At 38.8% G+C, this 17,849-nt stretch overlaps 1 protein-coding gene across 1 annotated transcript in view; it reads left to right on the plus strand.

The window, feature by feature from the left end:
- The first annotated feature begins 402 nt into the window (after positions 1-402).
- Positions 403-17,849, plus strand: part of fbxl7 (F-box and leucine-rich repeat protein 7) — a 137,272-nt gene continuing 119,825 nt past the window's right edge. The window contains exon 1 of the mRNA XM_002933123.5: positions 403-961. Within this exon, the coding sequence (XP_002933169.1) occupies positions 928-961 (34 nt within the window). The 5' untranslated portion in view covers positions 403-927. The remainder of the gene's footprint in view (positions 962-17,849) is intronic.

Raw genomic sequence — 17,849 nt, forward strand, 5'->3', positions numbered from 1 at the left:
CAAGGAAAAACAGCAAAGACTCCCATAAGAAGCAGTGACATAAAACCATACTCAGGCATCTTGGGACTGAGACTGTACAGTTTTGTTAAAGAAAATGCAGGAGTTTTTGTTATGCGCCCTGTTTATCTAAGCTTCTTTCTCTGCAGCTCAGGCTGGAAACTTTAATACATTGTATCATCTGAGGCTGGGGATTCACCTTCACAGAATGGCTACACTGGAAGCTGCTGCTTGCAGTGAAAGGCATTTTAACCGAACAGTAACCTCTATAGCTGTTCTGTATGCTTTATTTGCCTGCCTCTCCCAGCCTGCGGATCCAGTACAGTCAGAAACTCCCCTATTTGTGGACGCCCATGACAGACATTCTCCTTCTGGTTCCTAGAGAGTGAGGTAATGAAAAGGGAGGAACTGGGCTTGACGCTAGCTGTGGGAGGAGAAAAGGAAAAGCTGGGACCTGTGATCCTCCTACATTTGTTCAGAGGGTACGGTAAGGCTCCAGCAGGGGCAGGCAGAGTTCCTCAGTGAGTAGGAAAGGGATGTACTGTGTGTGTTTGCGCTCCCGTTATTTCTCGCATCCCCAGCTCATCCTTAGGGAAGTCAATTCCTGTGCATAAAGGAAAGTAGCACATGGATCTAAGCGTGCTATCCCCAGTGTTGCTGTAATTGCAGGGATCATTCATGGATGTGACACCCGCCAACCAATTGTGGATTATAATTTGACGGCTCTGTGGATGTGAAGTGGCTGTTCTCTGCCAACTGGGATTTTGAAGTGTTGCTTAGTATCCAATGTTGCCCTGCAGAACAGCAGCTTACTGCTTTATGGCTCCTGTGTAACTGAAATAAAGGGGGACCTACTCGGGGGATCTGTGGCTGCCGGACTTGTGGGAATTATCGGTGGTTTGGGGATGATGAGAGCATGAAGTCACCAGGATGGGAGCGAACAATGGCAAATACGGCAGTGAGGGTGAGTTGGGGCTGCTACCGACAGGGATCCCCCCACTTTGTGTTAATGGATATTACCAGTGCCACTGGGGTCTGCAATGGGGAGGGGGCTACCGTGAAAGAGTTAAACATTACCTATGATCTTATAAAATGGAGAGATTCAGCAACTCTTGGGATACAGCATGCTAATTTAGCAGGGATAGTAAGTGTGGTTGGAAGCCAGGTAGAGAGGGGGATAATAATATGCAGGGCTAGATGGTATAGGTATAAGAAACGGAGATAAGTGGACGGTACTGCAGAAAAAGCACAAAACATTGTGCAGGCAAGCAAACATGGGGTTAAACGGACACATAAATAAGAGTGTTACTTTAGGTATGTGCTATGAGGGCGCTAAAGTCCCTGGCAGCGATTAACAGTTTTAGCCCTGTGCAGAAGTTTCTTCTTTTCCTCAGCAGGAATGTGAGTGTGCATTGGTCTGATTAGGTGCAGATAGATCTTCCCTGGGGTCCCACAGAACTATATGCACAGGCATCCCGAATGGGAGGGACCAAAGACTGTGCCAATTATAGTGCCTCATTCTATGGAAGCCACATTCTCTCTAGGCATACACCTATGTCTCATTGTCTCTTATTTATACATATGCATGCCAAGATCAGACTAGCATCTTGGTAAGATATATATACTAATTACATATTGGATAGTAATAAACTGCCCAATGCTGAAATCCCCAGTAACATACTGTATGGACTACACAACTTTATATTTTGTTTATTTTGTTTGCTTTAGTTCTTTTTTTTTTCTTCTTTTTTTTACAGAACCAAATTAAGTCAAAATGGGTGATTTCATTTGGTTCTACATATACACAAGTTCAACCACAGGTGCTGCTGTATTAACTTACTGCTCATTTAGCCACAGAATGTATGTTATCAATCATGAGGGTTAGAGATAGATTGTCACATTGTAACAGGCTGTGTGACAGGAAATGAGCTGTCTCCTGCTGGCCCAGTGACTGTGCCTATCCCCATACTTCACTGTGGTGTATTAATGTTCTGCTCAAAGCTTTGTCTTGCCCAGAGTACGACTGTTGAGAGAAAAGACTGCAGAGTTATATGCTATAATGTGATATGTGTGCATGTACAGGCTGTAGGAAGGGTGGAATTCAAACAGGAAAATGTGATAATCAGCTAGAAATCAGAACACAAAGCCATTGCAGAATGTCTCCATTGTTCTAAAAGGCTAGTACATGCTCAAAGAATCAAACCTTTATTACCTTTGTTGTTGTTCTTTAATTGTCATATTGCTCTTAATTTATCATGCTATATATACCCCATAGCATATGAAGATTTTAATGTGAAAGACTGTGAAGAAAAACTCCTTAATTAATGGTTGCCCATAGGTTACTATACAAGTCGCTGTGACTAATCCTACCCCATTTGTGCTGCAGGGTTTAGTCGCCACAACATGCCATGTGTGTCTTCGCCCTTAGGCTGGAAGAAAGGAGAAAAGGCACAGGGTATATACCAAATAACAGATAAGCTCTGTAGAATATAATAGGGGTTTTATCTGTTATCTGCTAAGTAACCTGTGCCTTTTCTTCCTTGATGGCTGCCCCCATGGTTACACAGCAGCTTTGTTTATATAAACTCTTCCAGAGGCAAACACACCAGTTACACCAGTGCAGGGCAACAGTAAATTATATTGTAATTACTTTTTCATACTTTCATTTTTTGGTGTTACTGTTCCTTTAACAATAGGTCAATAAGGGTAGTATTTATTAATGTAGATATCAGAGGCGCATGCAAGAGGCACAAGTAGAAGTGGGGGTGGGCAAGGGGGTTTGCCTAGGGCAGCTAATAGTACAGGTATGGGACCTGTTATCCAGAATGCTCGGGAGCTGGGGATCGTTCTGTAATTTGGATCTCCATAACTTAAGTCTGCTAAAAATCATTTCAATATTGAACAAACCCAATAGGCTTGTTTTGCCTCAATAAGGATTGATTATATCTTAGTTAGGATCAAGTACAAGGTTCTGTTTTACTATTACAGAGAAAATGTAAATCATTTTATAAAATTAAAATTATTCGGAACTTTCTGGATAATGGGTTTCCGGATAAAGGATCCCATACCTGTAGTACTAGCAGACATCAACCAACTCGCCCCCCACTCACATGGAATTGGGTGCACCCGTGATTCCAGTCAATAAATATTCAAATCTATGGGGCGGATTCTGTATGTTTTGTTGTTTACCTGTGGGATTTCAATTGTCTTTGCAATAAATTGTTCAACTCTTATTTCCCTCAACTCTCATGCCACCTCTCCACTGTACAATTAATTGTACACAGAATTGTGATAATTGTTCAGCACCTAATATTTTCAAAAAAGCTTTATGACACTTGGCTAATTTTTCTTTTGTCCAACCTACTACTATTTTTCCAAAGATATCTCTGCATTAGGTACACATAAGATCTGAGCAAGGTTCCTTTACTACACTCTAATGGTTGTGACATCTAGGCATGTTTACAAATATCTCAAAATATAAAATGATGATAATTATAATCCAAGGCTTATAACTAAATCAAAATGGTATTTTTGAAGGGTATTTACATATGGTTATGTATGGCTAATAATTCCTTATTTACTATATAAACAAAATTCCTCTCCACCCCAGTCCACTGGCCAAAGTCCTGATGAAAAACTGGACAATTGGGCACAAACAGTCTCAGTACTAGGAAAAGTCTTTACCTTTGTTTGTCTGAAGGAGGTTATAGAGAAGCAAAAATATTAACATCCTGAAGAATTTGTTTCTCACGGTGGTCTGAAAGAGTGAAATTCAACACAGTAAACTTGTCATGTCTGGAAAACTCCAAATCCCACGTAAGAACAAAGTCTAATAACAAAGTTAAAGCTCCTAACAAGGCTGGAATAAGCACAATGTTACCTAAATGGAGCCCAATGGAGTCCATATATAACTGGCATGCAAGCCAACAGCAAGTAAAATATGGGCGGCTAAATTATGCTCTGATATCATTGCATTGGAATGTGATGTTTGGTCAGCTCACTAACCATAGTCCCCACCATACTCTCTACAGAGGTGTTGGGATGACCAACAGTCTGCTTGCACCAGAATTGCCACAGTAAGTATTTAAATACCGATACAATGATGTAAGTGTGGTCTAGTTGGACAGGGGGCAGGACAAGTGCCTATACCATACTGGGAATCTTAGTGCATATCTGGAAAGTATGAAAGACCAAGGAGGAGCCTGATCATGGCGCACAAAACAGGGAGATCCATGAAAAGATTGAAAGGAGTTAAGGTCCCCATACACAGGCAGATTGTAAGCTGCCGGTATCAGATCTCGATCGGCCAGGTAAGAAAATTCCGGTCCCCGAACCGAGTGCCCCTTGCCGCCAGGGCCAAACGATCGAATAATTTTTTTTTTAACTACACGCTCCCCGATATCGCCCACATGTAGGTGGGGATATCAGGTGCGGATCTCAGCGTGTATGGGGACCTTTAGTTAGGGGCATATTTATTTACATTTGAGACAAAAATCACTGGTGATGTTGCCCATAGCAACCAATATGCTATTGCGACATCACCGGTGATGATCATCTCCAATGTTAAAAAATACACCCCGTAGAGCAGTGATCCCCAACCAGTGGCTCATGAGCAACATGTTGCTCACCAACCCCTTTGATGTTGCGCTCAGTGCCCCCATTTTTTAATTCCTGACTTGGTGGCAAGTTTTGGTTGAATAAAAACAAGATGTACTACCACATAAAGCCCCCTCTAAGCTGATAGTGTGCATAGAGGCGGCCTAAGTCTCTTTACATTTCACTGTGAGTAAGAAAGGTTGGGGATCCCTGCCTTATAGTGTAGCAAAACAGACTGGATTCCTGAAAACAGGAGAGAACAAAGCTGTTCTCTCTGAATTTAAAAACCTTAAATCAGGAGAGCCCTTATAGCAGTGATCCCCAACCATTGGCTTGTGAGCAACATGTGATCAACATGCAAAGCAGGTGCTTATTTTTAAATTTCGGTTAGGAGGCAAGCTTTGATTGCGTATTAACCCAGTGTAATTGCCAAACAGAGCCTTCTGTAGGCTTCCAATCAACATAAAGGCTAGCAAATAGTCAACTATTGCTCTCATTGGCACCTCCAGGAACATTTTTCATGCTTGTGTTGCCCTCCAAAACTTTCCATTTAAATGTGGCTAACTGGTATAAAAGGTTGGATCCATGACTTATAGGAGTGCTGTGGTTAAATAACTTGCCAGCGTGGAAGAATAATTTGTAATATTCATTGAATTGTTCATTTTTTTGCCTTTACACTTTCAAGCCTTTAAAACCTTTGTATGTGTACTAAAAAATGTTACAGAATCTAGAAACCTCTCATAATAAAGATGTTTGTATCATAACTGTAGTTTTGCTTTCAGAAAAAAAGTCACATGTTTCTAAGATCCTTTGCTGTAAAGGGGTTTATATATTTAAATAGGAAGTTTATATTATAATCCACTTCAGATCAGAAGGAATTACATATATTCCTTTGATATATTTCCTACCTGGGGATTAACTTAGTTTTGCCTGGTACTGAATACAATGTGCACAATTCAGTTTATAGGCTACTGAGACACAATTAGCATGTTTCATTGTGACCTGGATCTCCAACTTTGCAGTCTCTTTTCTACTATGTAAAAGGATTAATATGGCCTCTGTGGGTTATTCACAGAGGCTGATGCTAGTAAAGCAATGTTCCATTTTCAGTGTTGGACAAACATAGACAGGCTAGTCACTTATACACTTAGGTCACTAGGGGGAGCATTCACAAATCACAAACAGGATTAATTTTAATATACATTTGAGAGAACTGAGTATCAAAAGTATGTGTGTCAACATCAGATGACTGTTAAGAAACACTAAACCTAAACAACAAATTGCTTTCTATACACGATTCATAATAAATCTTGAATAGAGAAAGGCATTCAAAGTGATACTGGCATGTTTCAGTGTTTAAACTGGAAGCTGTCAGTGTGTTTTAACTTGAAAATAAATTTAGACAACTGTGAAGGTGACAAATAGTTCTGATTTCTGATATAATTTTGCTTTGTCAACTGTACTCAGACTTAATACATAAATTAGTTGTCATATATACTTTACTATAACAGGCCTTTTCTGTTTTAGCATGTCCATTGTCTATTGTCTTCTTCTTCTGGTAGGCCAGGGAGTTGGCAAGCTGTAGTCCTTGTTAGTGTATATGAAATCTCCCTTTTATCTCCAATCATTGAAGGTGTTGCATAGTTCAGTCCTTATTTGGAAGAAAGAAGATATAAAAAATACATACAATAATATTCAATCTATAGGTATCAATTTATGAATCAGGTCTTCTGTTATTTTCATAAATATTCTCTATTTTTCATACTCTCAGAGTACCGCATTGTAGAAATGTCAGGTTCCACTATATCAGGGAAAAGAGTAACGTTTGTTTCCTTTGGCCTCACTACTCACAGGGAATATTAGATTTGAAGCAATCACCTCCATTGACTTCTGTTGAAGTGCTATCTACATTTAATATGAGTAGTCAGTCCCACTGTAATCATTTTCTGTGTCAGTTGCTAAGATGTGCAGCTTCTTAGTAACCACAGTACTGAGGTGAGTTGGCAGCGGCAGTCTGTAAGGAGAGGGCTAGCTGCACATTCTAACACAGCAACTAATCACTGAGTGCCGGATCTGGTGCTCAGTCATAAATAGACCCTCAGATGTCCATTTCACTGACATATTTCAACCTTCTGACTAGCACCCAAAAGCACCCCTTTCTTTTCCTATTCACTTCAATTGGAAAGGCTTGATAGGACCATTGTTAACTCTTTTCAGCCTGGAAATACTATAGCTAATTAGGGTTTTCTTTGGACTGGAATTTTCCAGTATTTCCACTACTAATAGTTTTGGTTATGGGTTTATGATAAAGCTCCTCAGGACAATACCAATTCGCAGATGTGAAAATGGCTCCGGATTTACGAGAAAATTGGCAGATAATAGGGCCATGGTCTAAATGGTCCCTCATTTAAAAATTCAAATGTAGGAGGTATACTGTAGTGATATATTTAAATGTGATCCATGATTTTAACCTCCTGGTGCTGTTTGTAGATATTGATTTCTATGTATTCATGACAATGAATTTCATCGCTGAACATAAAGAGCTGTTTCAAATTCAGCATTTATCACTGTCCCCTTGGATATAGAGCCATTTAACTTATTAAAAAGCACAGTTTTCCCAAGTAGAATAAAACAACCAATCAAATGTTTTTTCTTTCAGACAGCTGGCCAGTAAATGCTATGTGCTGATATACAGTACTAGAAGCAAGCTTTTCACCTTTTTGCCCAAGTAGCACATTTTAGTACTCTTCAGCTGAACCCCGTGAAACACTTCAGAACGCATGGCTAAGCAACTACAGCACCAAATGCTCATAGGTACATGCCTTCAGAAAGGAACAAACTGATTTAATTTTCTAGTGGGTACTTTATAGCAGTACTGTATATATGCATTATTCTTTATCCTGTCTTTTCAGGTTTACTCAATCCTCCTTTACTGTCTCAAGTATGCATATTAGGGAACCCTCTCAAGATTCGATTGTTGACTTATGATTAACAAATGTGCCCTTTACAGATGGTTTGCTTACTTTATATCCTCTTCATCCCAAAGCAGATGGTGTTTTCCACAGATTAACTTGACTTAGTGGCTGGAAAAACACCAAGGTATTTTTTTTGCCTTATTCACCTTTTGTCAAGAAAGTATTAAGAGTACTCATTTATACAGCAGCAATATGTACTTCATAAGTAATTTTCCTATAATTCCAAACTAGGAGAAGAATAGCTCAGGTCAACAGCTCAAAAAAGTAAAAAACAATCAGAAAAATGTTCCAGAGGTGATTCTGCATCCCACAATTCTTTCATATACTGCACACACTCGGACTGCATTCCTTCCAGGCAATGACAGAGAAAACCCCCTAGAGAAGGAGGGCCAAGCAAATTATTTCCAGCTGCTTTGTGTAAATGCTACCAATGCAATTTCTCCTTACTGACGGCAAGCATTTTTAGGAGGGGGGAGAGAGAGAAATGTGGACATAATTGGCTCCGGACTGTAGTGTTATGAAGTTACGTTTTAAACTTTATGCATACTATAGTGTAGTATATCGCCAACTTCCATAGACTCCATTTAAATTAGGTAATTCAAATTTTTTTGAAATGATTTCCTTTTTCTCTGTAGTAATACAGCAGTACCTTGTACTTTATCCCAACTAAGATATAATGAATACTTTTTGGGTTTAATTTAATATTTAAATGTTTTTTAGTAGACTTAAAGTATAGAGATCCAAATTGCAGAAAGACACCTTATCTGGAAACTCTAGGTCCCAAGCAGTGTTTGCTTGTACAGGTAAGTTATTCATTATCTGGAGACCTCTTTTCCAGGAAACTCAGAAATATGGGAATATCATTGCTTATAGTGCTCTGTTTAAACAAACAGTTCTTCATGTTTGACTGATTTGCTTATTCTCTGTGATCATGAGACAGTTCCTTGCACTTGATGTTACCTAAATAAGCATAAATCTGTGTTGATGACAAAACAACCCTATTTGGACTTTTTATGATTAAATGTTTTTTAGTAGAATTAAGAAATTGTGCCCCATATTAGTCTAATGTAGGCCCCAAGCATTTCAGATAGTATATCCCATACAATTGTATACGTATTATGTACTATATCCATTCACTATAAAGAAAACAATACCATTTAATCCAGCTAATGCTTTTAGTTTTGGGTTTATTTCTTTAAATATGCCCTTCTTAATGCAAATAGAAGTACATTTTGTTATAGAACCTAGGCATAAATGGGCACATTTCTAAAAGCATGGCAAGCATATTTTTTTAAAGCAATCAAATGCATATATCTGTCTGTATGGTTACAGTTAACATACCTGCTGGATTAGAAAGTAGGGCCTTTAGCTGTAATTGTTTGCACCTGCTTTTATTTAAGCATCAAACTTGCAGGCTTGACCCTAGCTGCCTGTTCTGCCCACAATCCTAGGCCTGGCCCAATCACTGCCTCTGAATGAGAAGACTTCACATTCCATGGTAGATCTAGTAACTGGAAGTAATCAATTGTTGCTGCTTGAAAAACAGCAATGTTCTTAACTGGTGCATGGCCCTGATTATTTAATTAGCCAACAGTTGGATACTCTCTGCATAAATTTAGAGTTTATGTGTTGGCTAAGGTAAACATAGCATAGTTATAAGGATTACATATGGCTTGCATCCCACAGAATATGTAATTTCAATTTGGTTCACATGCAGATTTTAGGACATTATCTGATGAATTAGCCAAGATTAATAACTACAATTTGTGATCAGTAAATTAGAAAGACCTATAGTGGCACCCATGAAGTAGTGCAAAGCTCAAGAGCTTACATTTTTAGAAGTGCTGAAATGATTAATGAAAGTGCGGAGGGACTGTGGAGCCAACTAACTGCCTAATTCCCTCTGGGCACAATAGGGTTAACTCACCCAGCTGTTTTCCTGCGAAAACAGTCGCCTTGTTCATCCCTCCTCTTCCCGGCATTCCCAGAGCCGCGCTCACCATCCCTCTTCCTGGCTTGTCCGTAGATGCATTTCCCTCCTTCCTCCCTGTTTCAGGCACTCTTGTTTTACGACAGTTAGGTTTGGTTAGGTACGTATATGAAGTTCAATAAAGTACTGTTTTTTCTTATGGTATGAAATAAAAAAAAAAGTGGAAATATTTGTCACAGCCAATGGCAGGTGATAGTCCTTGGCCATTTAATCAGTGGTGTTATTTGATGTCTTCAACATGCCCACTGCATTCGCAGTGGCTGGCATTCGGGTTATAAAACCGCTATGCAGTTTTGTTAAATGTTTGGTAAAGGTGAAATACATGGCAAGGACTATCGATGATGTATTATATAATAAAGCTGTGGCCGAACTCCACCCCACTCAACGGTGTCAGCGTGTTTCTTGAGTGTATCGATTGGGGCATGGTAGGAAGGGAGGGACTAAGTCTCCGCAGTCAGAGTCTGGAGGCTTTATCTGTCACCTGGCACACTTATCAGTTCTTATTACTCTCTCAGATTCTCTTTTGTTTCACTGCAGTGACACTTTTCATGCTTGGCACTGTTGTTTTCCAGTCCTTGTAGGCTCTTTCACCACTTGCATGCAGACCTATTTACCCTACACTTTCCTCATTGTGTTTCTTGCGTCAAATTTCTCTTAACTGTACATTGTGCGAATAACAGGCTCTTTACACATGGTTATTAAATCATGGGCAGGCCAGTCATAGATTATTAGTTAGATTGTTAGTTAGAACAGAGCTACACATTTTCAGCATAAAAATGTTTGACATGTTTATGTGCTGGCCCTTCTATGTTTTAATTTAAGCAAAACCCAGAGGTTCAAGAAACTTGCCAAACTAGAATATGCTTCAGGAATCTTTAATAGGCTTGCCACCTGTCCAGTTTAAAACCAGATGGCCTGGTTTTCAACTGCACAGCCCAGTCTTCACAAAGGCTGTTCAGTTCAAAACTGACTGCCTGGAGTTTCAAATATGAATAAACTGAACAGGACTCTGCACTAAATAATGTGGCAGCTAGCCAATCACCAACAGTCATGTCATAGCCCCACCCCTGATTTCACAAGTCTACTCCCTAAATGTCACCACCCTTCCCACTGACATCACATAACCTGCCCCCTGCTCATTTTCAGTGTTGGAAAAGTGCATAATCTTTTAAAGTAGAAGGAAAGCCTAAATCACTTGGGGTGCCAAAATGTTAATTTATACTCCCCCTTTCGTTTAAATCTACACTATCTCCCGCTCGTGATGCTGGGCTAGGTCATGCAGCCCCTCCTCTGACCCTGCTGCTCCAGGGCTAACAGGATCAACTGCAGATACTGTATATACTTCATTTCTAATGCTCCCAGAGTTGTAGCATGTGATATGCTGGCTTTAACAAAGTTTTGCTTTATAGCCATAAAGTTATATCAGACAGCTTTGGGTCTTGTTTGCTCATAATCCTTCTGCTAATGTATACCTATATATGCCAGTAGCTCTGGGTGGTCTTCTTGTGTGTGATTATTTCTTAAAATATATTTTTCCTATGATGTCAGTTAAGAAGGTATAAAAACCTATGCAATAAAATATTGCATTTACATGATTCATGTTTACTTTGTACAGTACACCTAATACAGTATGTCTGTTAGTGAGCAAATTTTTTATGTTGTATAAATGTGTGTAGAAATGTAAATATTGGGAATAAGCATATCTGTGGAGTATGACACAGTAAGAGGAAGCAGCCAAACCAAGGAACTCCATATTGCTTCTTCTTCACATAAATGGGTAGACATTATGGGCCTTTTGGAACTAATTATTTCCCAAAAACACCTATGCTAATGCAGGGCAACTTCATATTCAAGTGAATGGAATTCACTGGCAGTGCAAGGTAAAGCCATCCACATAATATAATTAACATCCTGTAGAAGAGTTATGTGGTTCATAAGATGTTAAAAACTTTTTTATATTACATTTTCATGTCAACACCATAGATGGAAGAGGAAATGTTGGAGTAAGCAAACTGCAATTCTTTTGTTTGTGTAAACCTCAGCTATAATGAAGTGCTCATTAAAGATTCCTGTCTTTTTCATTCCCAGGCCCAGATACACTGTCTGCCTTTTAAGTAGTTGGCACTTTCTAGAGATTGGTGTTTTCTGAGAAAACCTAAATCCCTTTCTTTACAACTTAATAAATGTCCATCATTTTATCAGGGTTTGCTTGTTTTTAATCACAGAAACATTATTTTCAACAGTTTAATATGTATTTATTATGCTCAAATTTTGGAATTCTGGTGTATTGGTAAGAAAAGAAGAAATATGTGTTTTGGGCAGCAGTAGCAGAATTCCTAGACTAGTATGGCTGCAAGATGAAGTATATATTGTTTTAGTACTAGGGAATAATTATTTTCATTATTGTTTATATAGTGCCATCGTATAGGGCTCTGCTCATGAGAGCTTACAGTCTAAGAGAATATAGTTTCTTGCTGTGACCATCACTCCACAATGGGGTTGATTGTGGAGTAAAGAGGGATCTTGTGACGTAAGTAGAAGGATTTATGACGAAAGTGGGCGAGAAAATCACATGTAGTCGGACAGAGGCTGGGTTATGGGTGGATCAGGGAGGAAAAAGGTAATATTAGGGTGAATCTGGCATGGGCCAGGAGCTCAAATTTAGTGTATTACAAATTTACAAGCATTTACATTTCTGGTAAATTTGTAATACCTGTCCTGGCCTTGCCAGTTGTATTACTGGCTAGGCCGATAAATATGGCAATCCTAGCTCTGCCCCTAGTCACATATGATTATGTCATCCTAAATATTCTCATCCTGCAGTCAGAGGGAGAGTCTACTTTTTGTTTTAAAACAAAATCTTTTTTATCGGTTATTGGTTTATTGGCTACTTTGTATGCATATCTGTATGCTATATATATATATATATATATATATACAACCTGGATTCCAAAAAAGTTGGGACGCTAAACAAATTGTGAATAAAAACTGAATGCAATGATGTGGAGGTTCGAACTTCTAATATTTTATTCAGAATAGAACATAAATCACGGAACAAAAGTTTAAACTGAGAAAATGTACCATTTTAAGGGAAAAATATGTTGATTCAGAATTTCATGGTGTCCACAAATACCAAAAAAGTTGGGACAAGGCCATTTTCACCACTGTGTGGCATCTCCCCTTCTTCTTACAACCTTCAACAGACGTCTGGGGACCGAGGAGACCAGTTTCTCAAGTTTAGGAATAGGAATGCTCTCCCATTCTTGTCTAATACAGGCCTCTAACTGTTCAATCGTCTTGGGCCTTCTTTGTCGCACCTTCCTCTTTATGATGCGCCAAATGTTCTCTATAGGTGAAAGATCTGGACTGCAGACTGGCCATTTCAGTACCCGGATCCTTCTCCTACGCAGCCATGATGTTGTGATTGATGCAGAATGTGGTCTGGCATTATCTTGTTGAAAAATGCAGGGTCTTCCCTGAAAGAGATGACGTCTGGATGGGAGCATATGTTGTTCTAGAACCTGAATATATTTTTTTGCATTGATACCGCCTTTCCAGACATGCAAGCTGCCCATGCCACACGCAGTCATGCAACCCCATTCCATCAGAGATGCAGGCTTCTGAACTGAGCGGTGATAACAACTTGGGTTCCTTGTCCTCTTTGGTCCGGATGACATGGCGTCCCAGATTTCCAAAAAGAACTTCGAATCGTGACTCGTCTGACCACAGAACAGTCTTCCATTTTGCCACACTCAATTTTAAATGATCCCTGGCCCAGTGAAAACGCCTGAGCTTGTGGATCTTGCTTAGAAATGGCTTCTTCTTTGCACTGTAGAGTTTCAGCTGGCAACGGCGGATGGCACGGTGGATTGTGTTCACTGGTTTCTGGAAGTATTCCTGAGCCCATTCTGTGATTTCCTTTACAGTAGCATTCCTGTTTGTGGTGCAGTGTCGTTTAAGGGCCCGGAGATCACGGGCATCCAGTATGGTTTTACGGCCTTGACCCTTACACACAGAGATTGTTCCCTTATTCTCTGAATCTTCGGATGATGTTATGCACAGTTGATGATGATAGATGCAAAATCTTTGCAATTTTTCGCTGGGTAACACCTTTCTGATATTGCTCCACTATCTTTCTGCGCAACATTGTGGGAATTGGTGATCCTCTACCCATCTTGGCTTCTGAGAGACACTGCAACTCTGAGAAGCTCTTTTTATACCAAATCATGTTGCCAATTGACCTAATTAGTGTTATTTGGTCTTCCAGCTCTTCGTTATGCTCAAATTTATTTTTTCCAGCCTCTTCTTGCTACTTGTCCCAACTGTTTTGGTATTTGTTGACACCATGAAATTCTGAATCAACATATTTTTCCCTTAAAATGGTACATTTTCTCAGTTTAAACTTTTGTTCCGTGATTTATGTTCTATTCTGAATAAAATATTAGAAGTTAGCACCTCCACATCATTGTGTTCAGTTTTTATTCACAATTTGTTTAATGTCCCAACTTTTTGGAATCCGGTTTGTGTGTATATATATATATATATATATATATATATATATATATATAAATAAATTCAATTAGCAATACAATGATTCTGCTGTTCATATTATTACTTTGCTTCCCTAATATAGAAAAGATACTTTTGGAGTTGAAGCTGGGCTGAAATATTGGGAATCGGAGTGCATTGATAGAGTTGATTTAATGAGCAGGGATTTGAATTCACTACCTATGTTCTTTGAATTGTTTTCAGGTTTTTAAAACATTCATTATCTGAGCCTTCCATGTAGGTCTCCAAGATCCACAGATAGTACAGGGATTTTTCAGTAACAAGTAAATAGAGTATCTGCAGATGGCAAAAACATGTGTGCTTCAAATGCCTGAAGCAAAAAGGGATTGTATAAAGCTATTCATAAACTACAACATTTAAAATGAATCATTTAAAGCTGCCCTGGCTGTCATGGACATGCCCACCCTGTACCATGTACTTAGAAAATGCTGTTCCCAACCAAGCTGACAGTTCTAAATGTTTTTCTGTGCTTTTCGTAATCATTGAAATGATTCAGTCATGTCAAATTTTGAATTCATTTTTTGCCAGTCCTTTAAATTATAGAAAAACAGTTTAAGCAATGATTACATTTGCCTATGCGTGCTCACTAGAAAAGTGACCTTATATGCAAATAATATATATTTACACAATACACAAAAAATATGACTATGATGTAATGTATATCCTTATAAATGGTGTTTAGTGATGTCATCAGTTATAATTGGTACTCAGTGATGTAATTTGTGCCAAATGACTTACATAAATTTCTGTATTTTAAAAAATAATGTAGGCCCTGTTGTAAAATTTGAGGAGTGCTTAGAATTCCATGACCTGTAAAGAGCACTTAGCCTTCAGCCTTCATATGGTCATAGAATTCCTTAGCAAATTATAATATCCTTAAATGTTCCAGTAGGGGGTACTGTTTTATTAAAGTGCATTTCACATAAACAAAGAGTGTATATACATGTATAAAATATTCTCTAAAGGTGGCCATACAGGGGCTGATTTTAGCTGCCAATATCGGCAGCTTATCTGCCTGTGTATGGGCACTAATGATGGGCCTCCCCAACCACCATCTGGCCAGATCTCAATCAAAAAATTGTATTGGCTCTAGGTGTATTGGCTCTAGGGCCAAACGATCGAATTAGCCCGATTTTGCCCACCCATAGGTGGGCATATCAGGAGAAGATCTGCACGTTTGGCAACCTCGCCAAGTGAACGGATCTTATAGTGTATGTATGGCCACCTTTATTTTGTTATAACCCTTTCCATGCTGTAATGCATTAATGTTGCATAATAATGCAGGGGTTCCAATAGGTGTGGTTTCTGAGTTGACAGCCCACCATAAGTAGGTCTAACTGCACAATATTTTATCAGGTATGGCAAAAGGAAGAACAGCAGTGATGATTCAATTTGTGGATAGGTTTGACACTTTTAAAGAAAAAAATAGTGTAATTTAGTAAAATATTGGTAAGGTGGCAAGCATGTTTGCTCATATATAATGAAGAGTTTTGGCTAAGATGGCCATAATGGGTATAGCTACGTGAAAGACATTTGCATGTTCTAGTTTTGGACTAAGGGGATTATTTGTTAACACTGGAGACAAGCATCACTGGTAATGTTGCATAGCAATTAGATTAAAAAGTCACCTACAAGTCAGAAAACAAAAGCAAATATCTGATTGCTATGGGCAACATGACCGCTGATGTTTTTCTCCAGTGTTAATAAATACACCCCTTAAAAGAAAACTATACCCCCAGAATGGTAGGTTAGATTTAAACAAAACTGAACTAGAATGAAAGAACTTAGGCAAGAAATAACAGCATTATTTTGACTTGGATATTGTAATTGTGTGATATTCTTCATACCCTGAATATGTGGAAAGCATTTCTTACTGTGTAGCAAGGAACAGCCAAGATTCTTTCTGTTCTGAATTTTAGTTTAAGGAAATTGATTTATTAGACAAGAGGTTTTAGCTCATTCCAAGAGATCGAGAAGTTGGAAACCACTAACAGGTGTCTTTTCTTGAACCATCAAAGCAATGGCTTACCAGGCTTTTACTGTGATGAATGGTTGAAAGAAGAACATGTTGCTTTGTCACACATATGCACTAAACATAATTCTGAGAGATAATTCTTGCAACTCCATTTTGTTTAATTGTTTGTCATTCTGGCCATGTTGTATGGCAGTGCTGTCCAACTTCTGTGGTACTGAGGGCCGGAATTTTTCTGGCCTACATTGTGGAGGGCCGATAATGGAAGCCTGTTTTGACCACTCTGCTTTTTAAACCACACCCACTTCAAACTACACCCATGTTATCACAAGAGCTTTTAAGACCATACACACATTAATGGTGGTAGTGCAGCAAAAACCCAAATGTTTGGTGCTCACTTCAGGGATATCATCCTTCATTCATATGTCAAAGAATTATATTATGTCATATTATGACACACCCTTACAGCCTGAATCTGAGGTGTCAACAATGCAGGGGGCCAGTTAATCTCAGTAATGATACCATTTAAAGTTTACACAAAGGTAAGCAGTCACAGCAGCTAGACAGGTGGGGGACCACACAGAGGGGGGCCGTGGGCCGCCAGTTGGACAGCACTGCTGTATGGTATAAACCTATGAGAAACAATTATCAGTTTCCACATTTCTTATCTAAACTGGTCCTGGCAGCGCAACCAAGAATTGTCACCTGTGTGAAAAATAATTATTGCATGCGTAAAAAATGTGCTAATTTCTCACTTTGCACCTTTGTGATACAACTGAAGAGTCTCAAGCACAAGTTTCATGCAGTCTTTTTTTAGGTTTGCCTGTATGAATGTTGATCATCACAAAGCCACTTTATGCAGTGAAAGGTGAACAATACAAAAAATATAATAGAAGATACATTATATAACTTTAAGAAGGGTCTGGATGGATTCTTAGCAAGTGAGGAAATACAGGGTTATGGGAGATAGCTCTTAGTTGATCCAGGTACTGGTCCAATTGCCATCTTGGAGTCGGAAGGAATTTTTCCCCCTCTGCGGCAAATTAGAGAGGCTTCAGATGGGGTTTTTTTGCCATCCTCTGGATCAACTAGCAGTTAGGCAGGTTATATATAGGCATTATGGTTGAATGTGATGGACGTATGTCTTTTTTCAACGTAACTTACTATGTAAGGGATGCAAACATTAACAACCTACAAATGGGGTGATGACCTTCATAAAATCACATATTTGAAGGTACTGCGGTTTTGTTTTCTCATCCTTTATTGAACTTTCCTTTTAAAATGTATTGAAGGTCCAGTTTTTCAATGCAATTTTGAGTAACAATGCTATTATTCCCTTATTGTGCATAGTACATTTCACTTATGTCAGTTGCTTGTTAAGTTGCTTATTTATTAATGCAGAATGAGTTTTTTGGAGCTGCCTACTGAAGTTTTTAATAAAATGTTTGCTGTCATCTTCCCCTGGATGTATACGCACTTACAAGCACTGTGTGCAGACACATATAGCAGATTTCAGGGTGCAAAATGCCTTGTGTTTCTATTCTGAGGGGATTGACTATTTAAATGTAGGCAAAGAAACAGCCATGTGTGGCATTAGCCTAACGAAAGTTCGAAAATCCCAGGGGTTGAGCTCCCTTTAGAATATTTTGAAACAAAAGCAGGAATGTGTAGACAGGCAGGGTTGTGAAGTTTAGAAGCATCATAATTTTATGGCTGAAGCATTAATTAGATTAAAAGTCTACATAATTGG

This window comes from Xenopus tropicalis, chromosome 6, assembly GCF_000004195.4.
Source record: "Xenopus tropicalis strain Nigerian chromosome 6, UCB_Xtro_10.0, whole genome shotgun sequence".
Classification (NCBI taxonomy): domain Eukaryota; kingdom Metazoa; phylum Chordata; class Amphibia; order Anura; family Pipidae; genus Xenopus; species Xenopus tropicalis.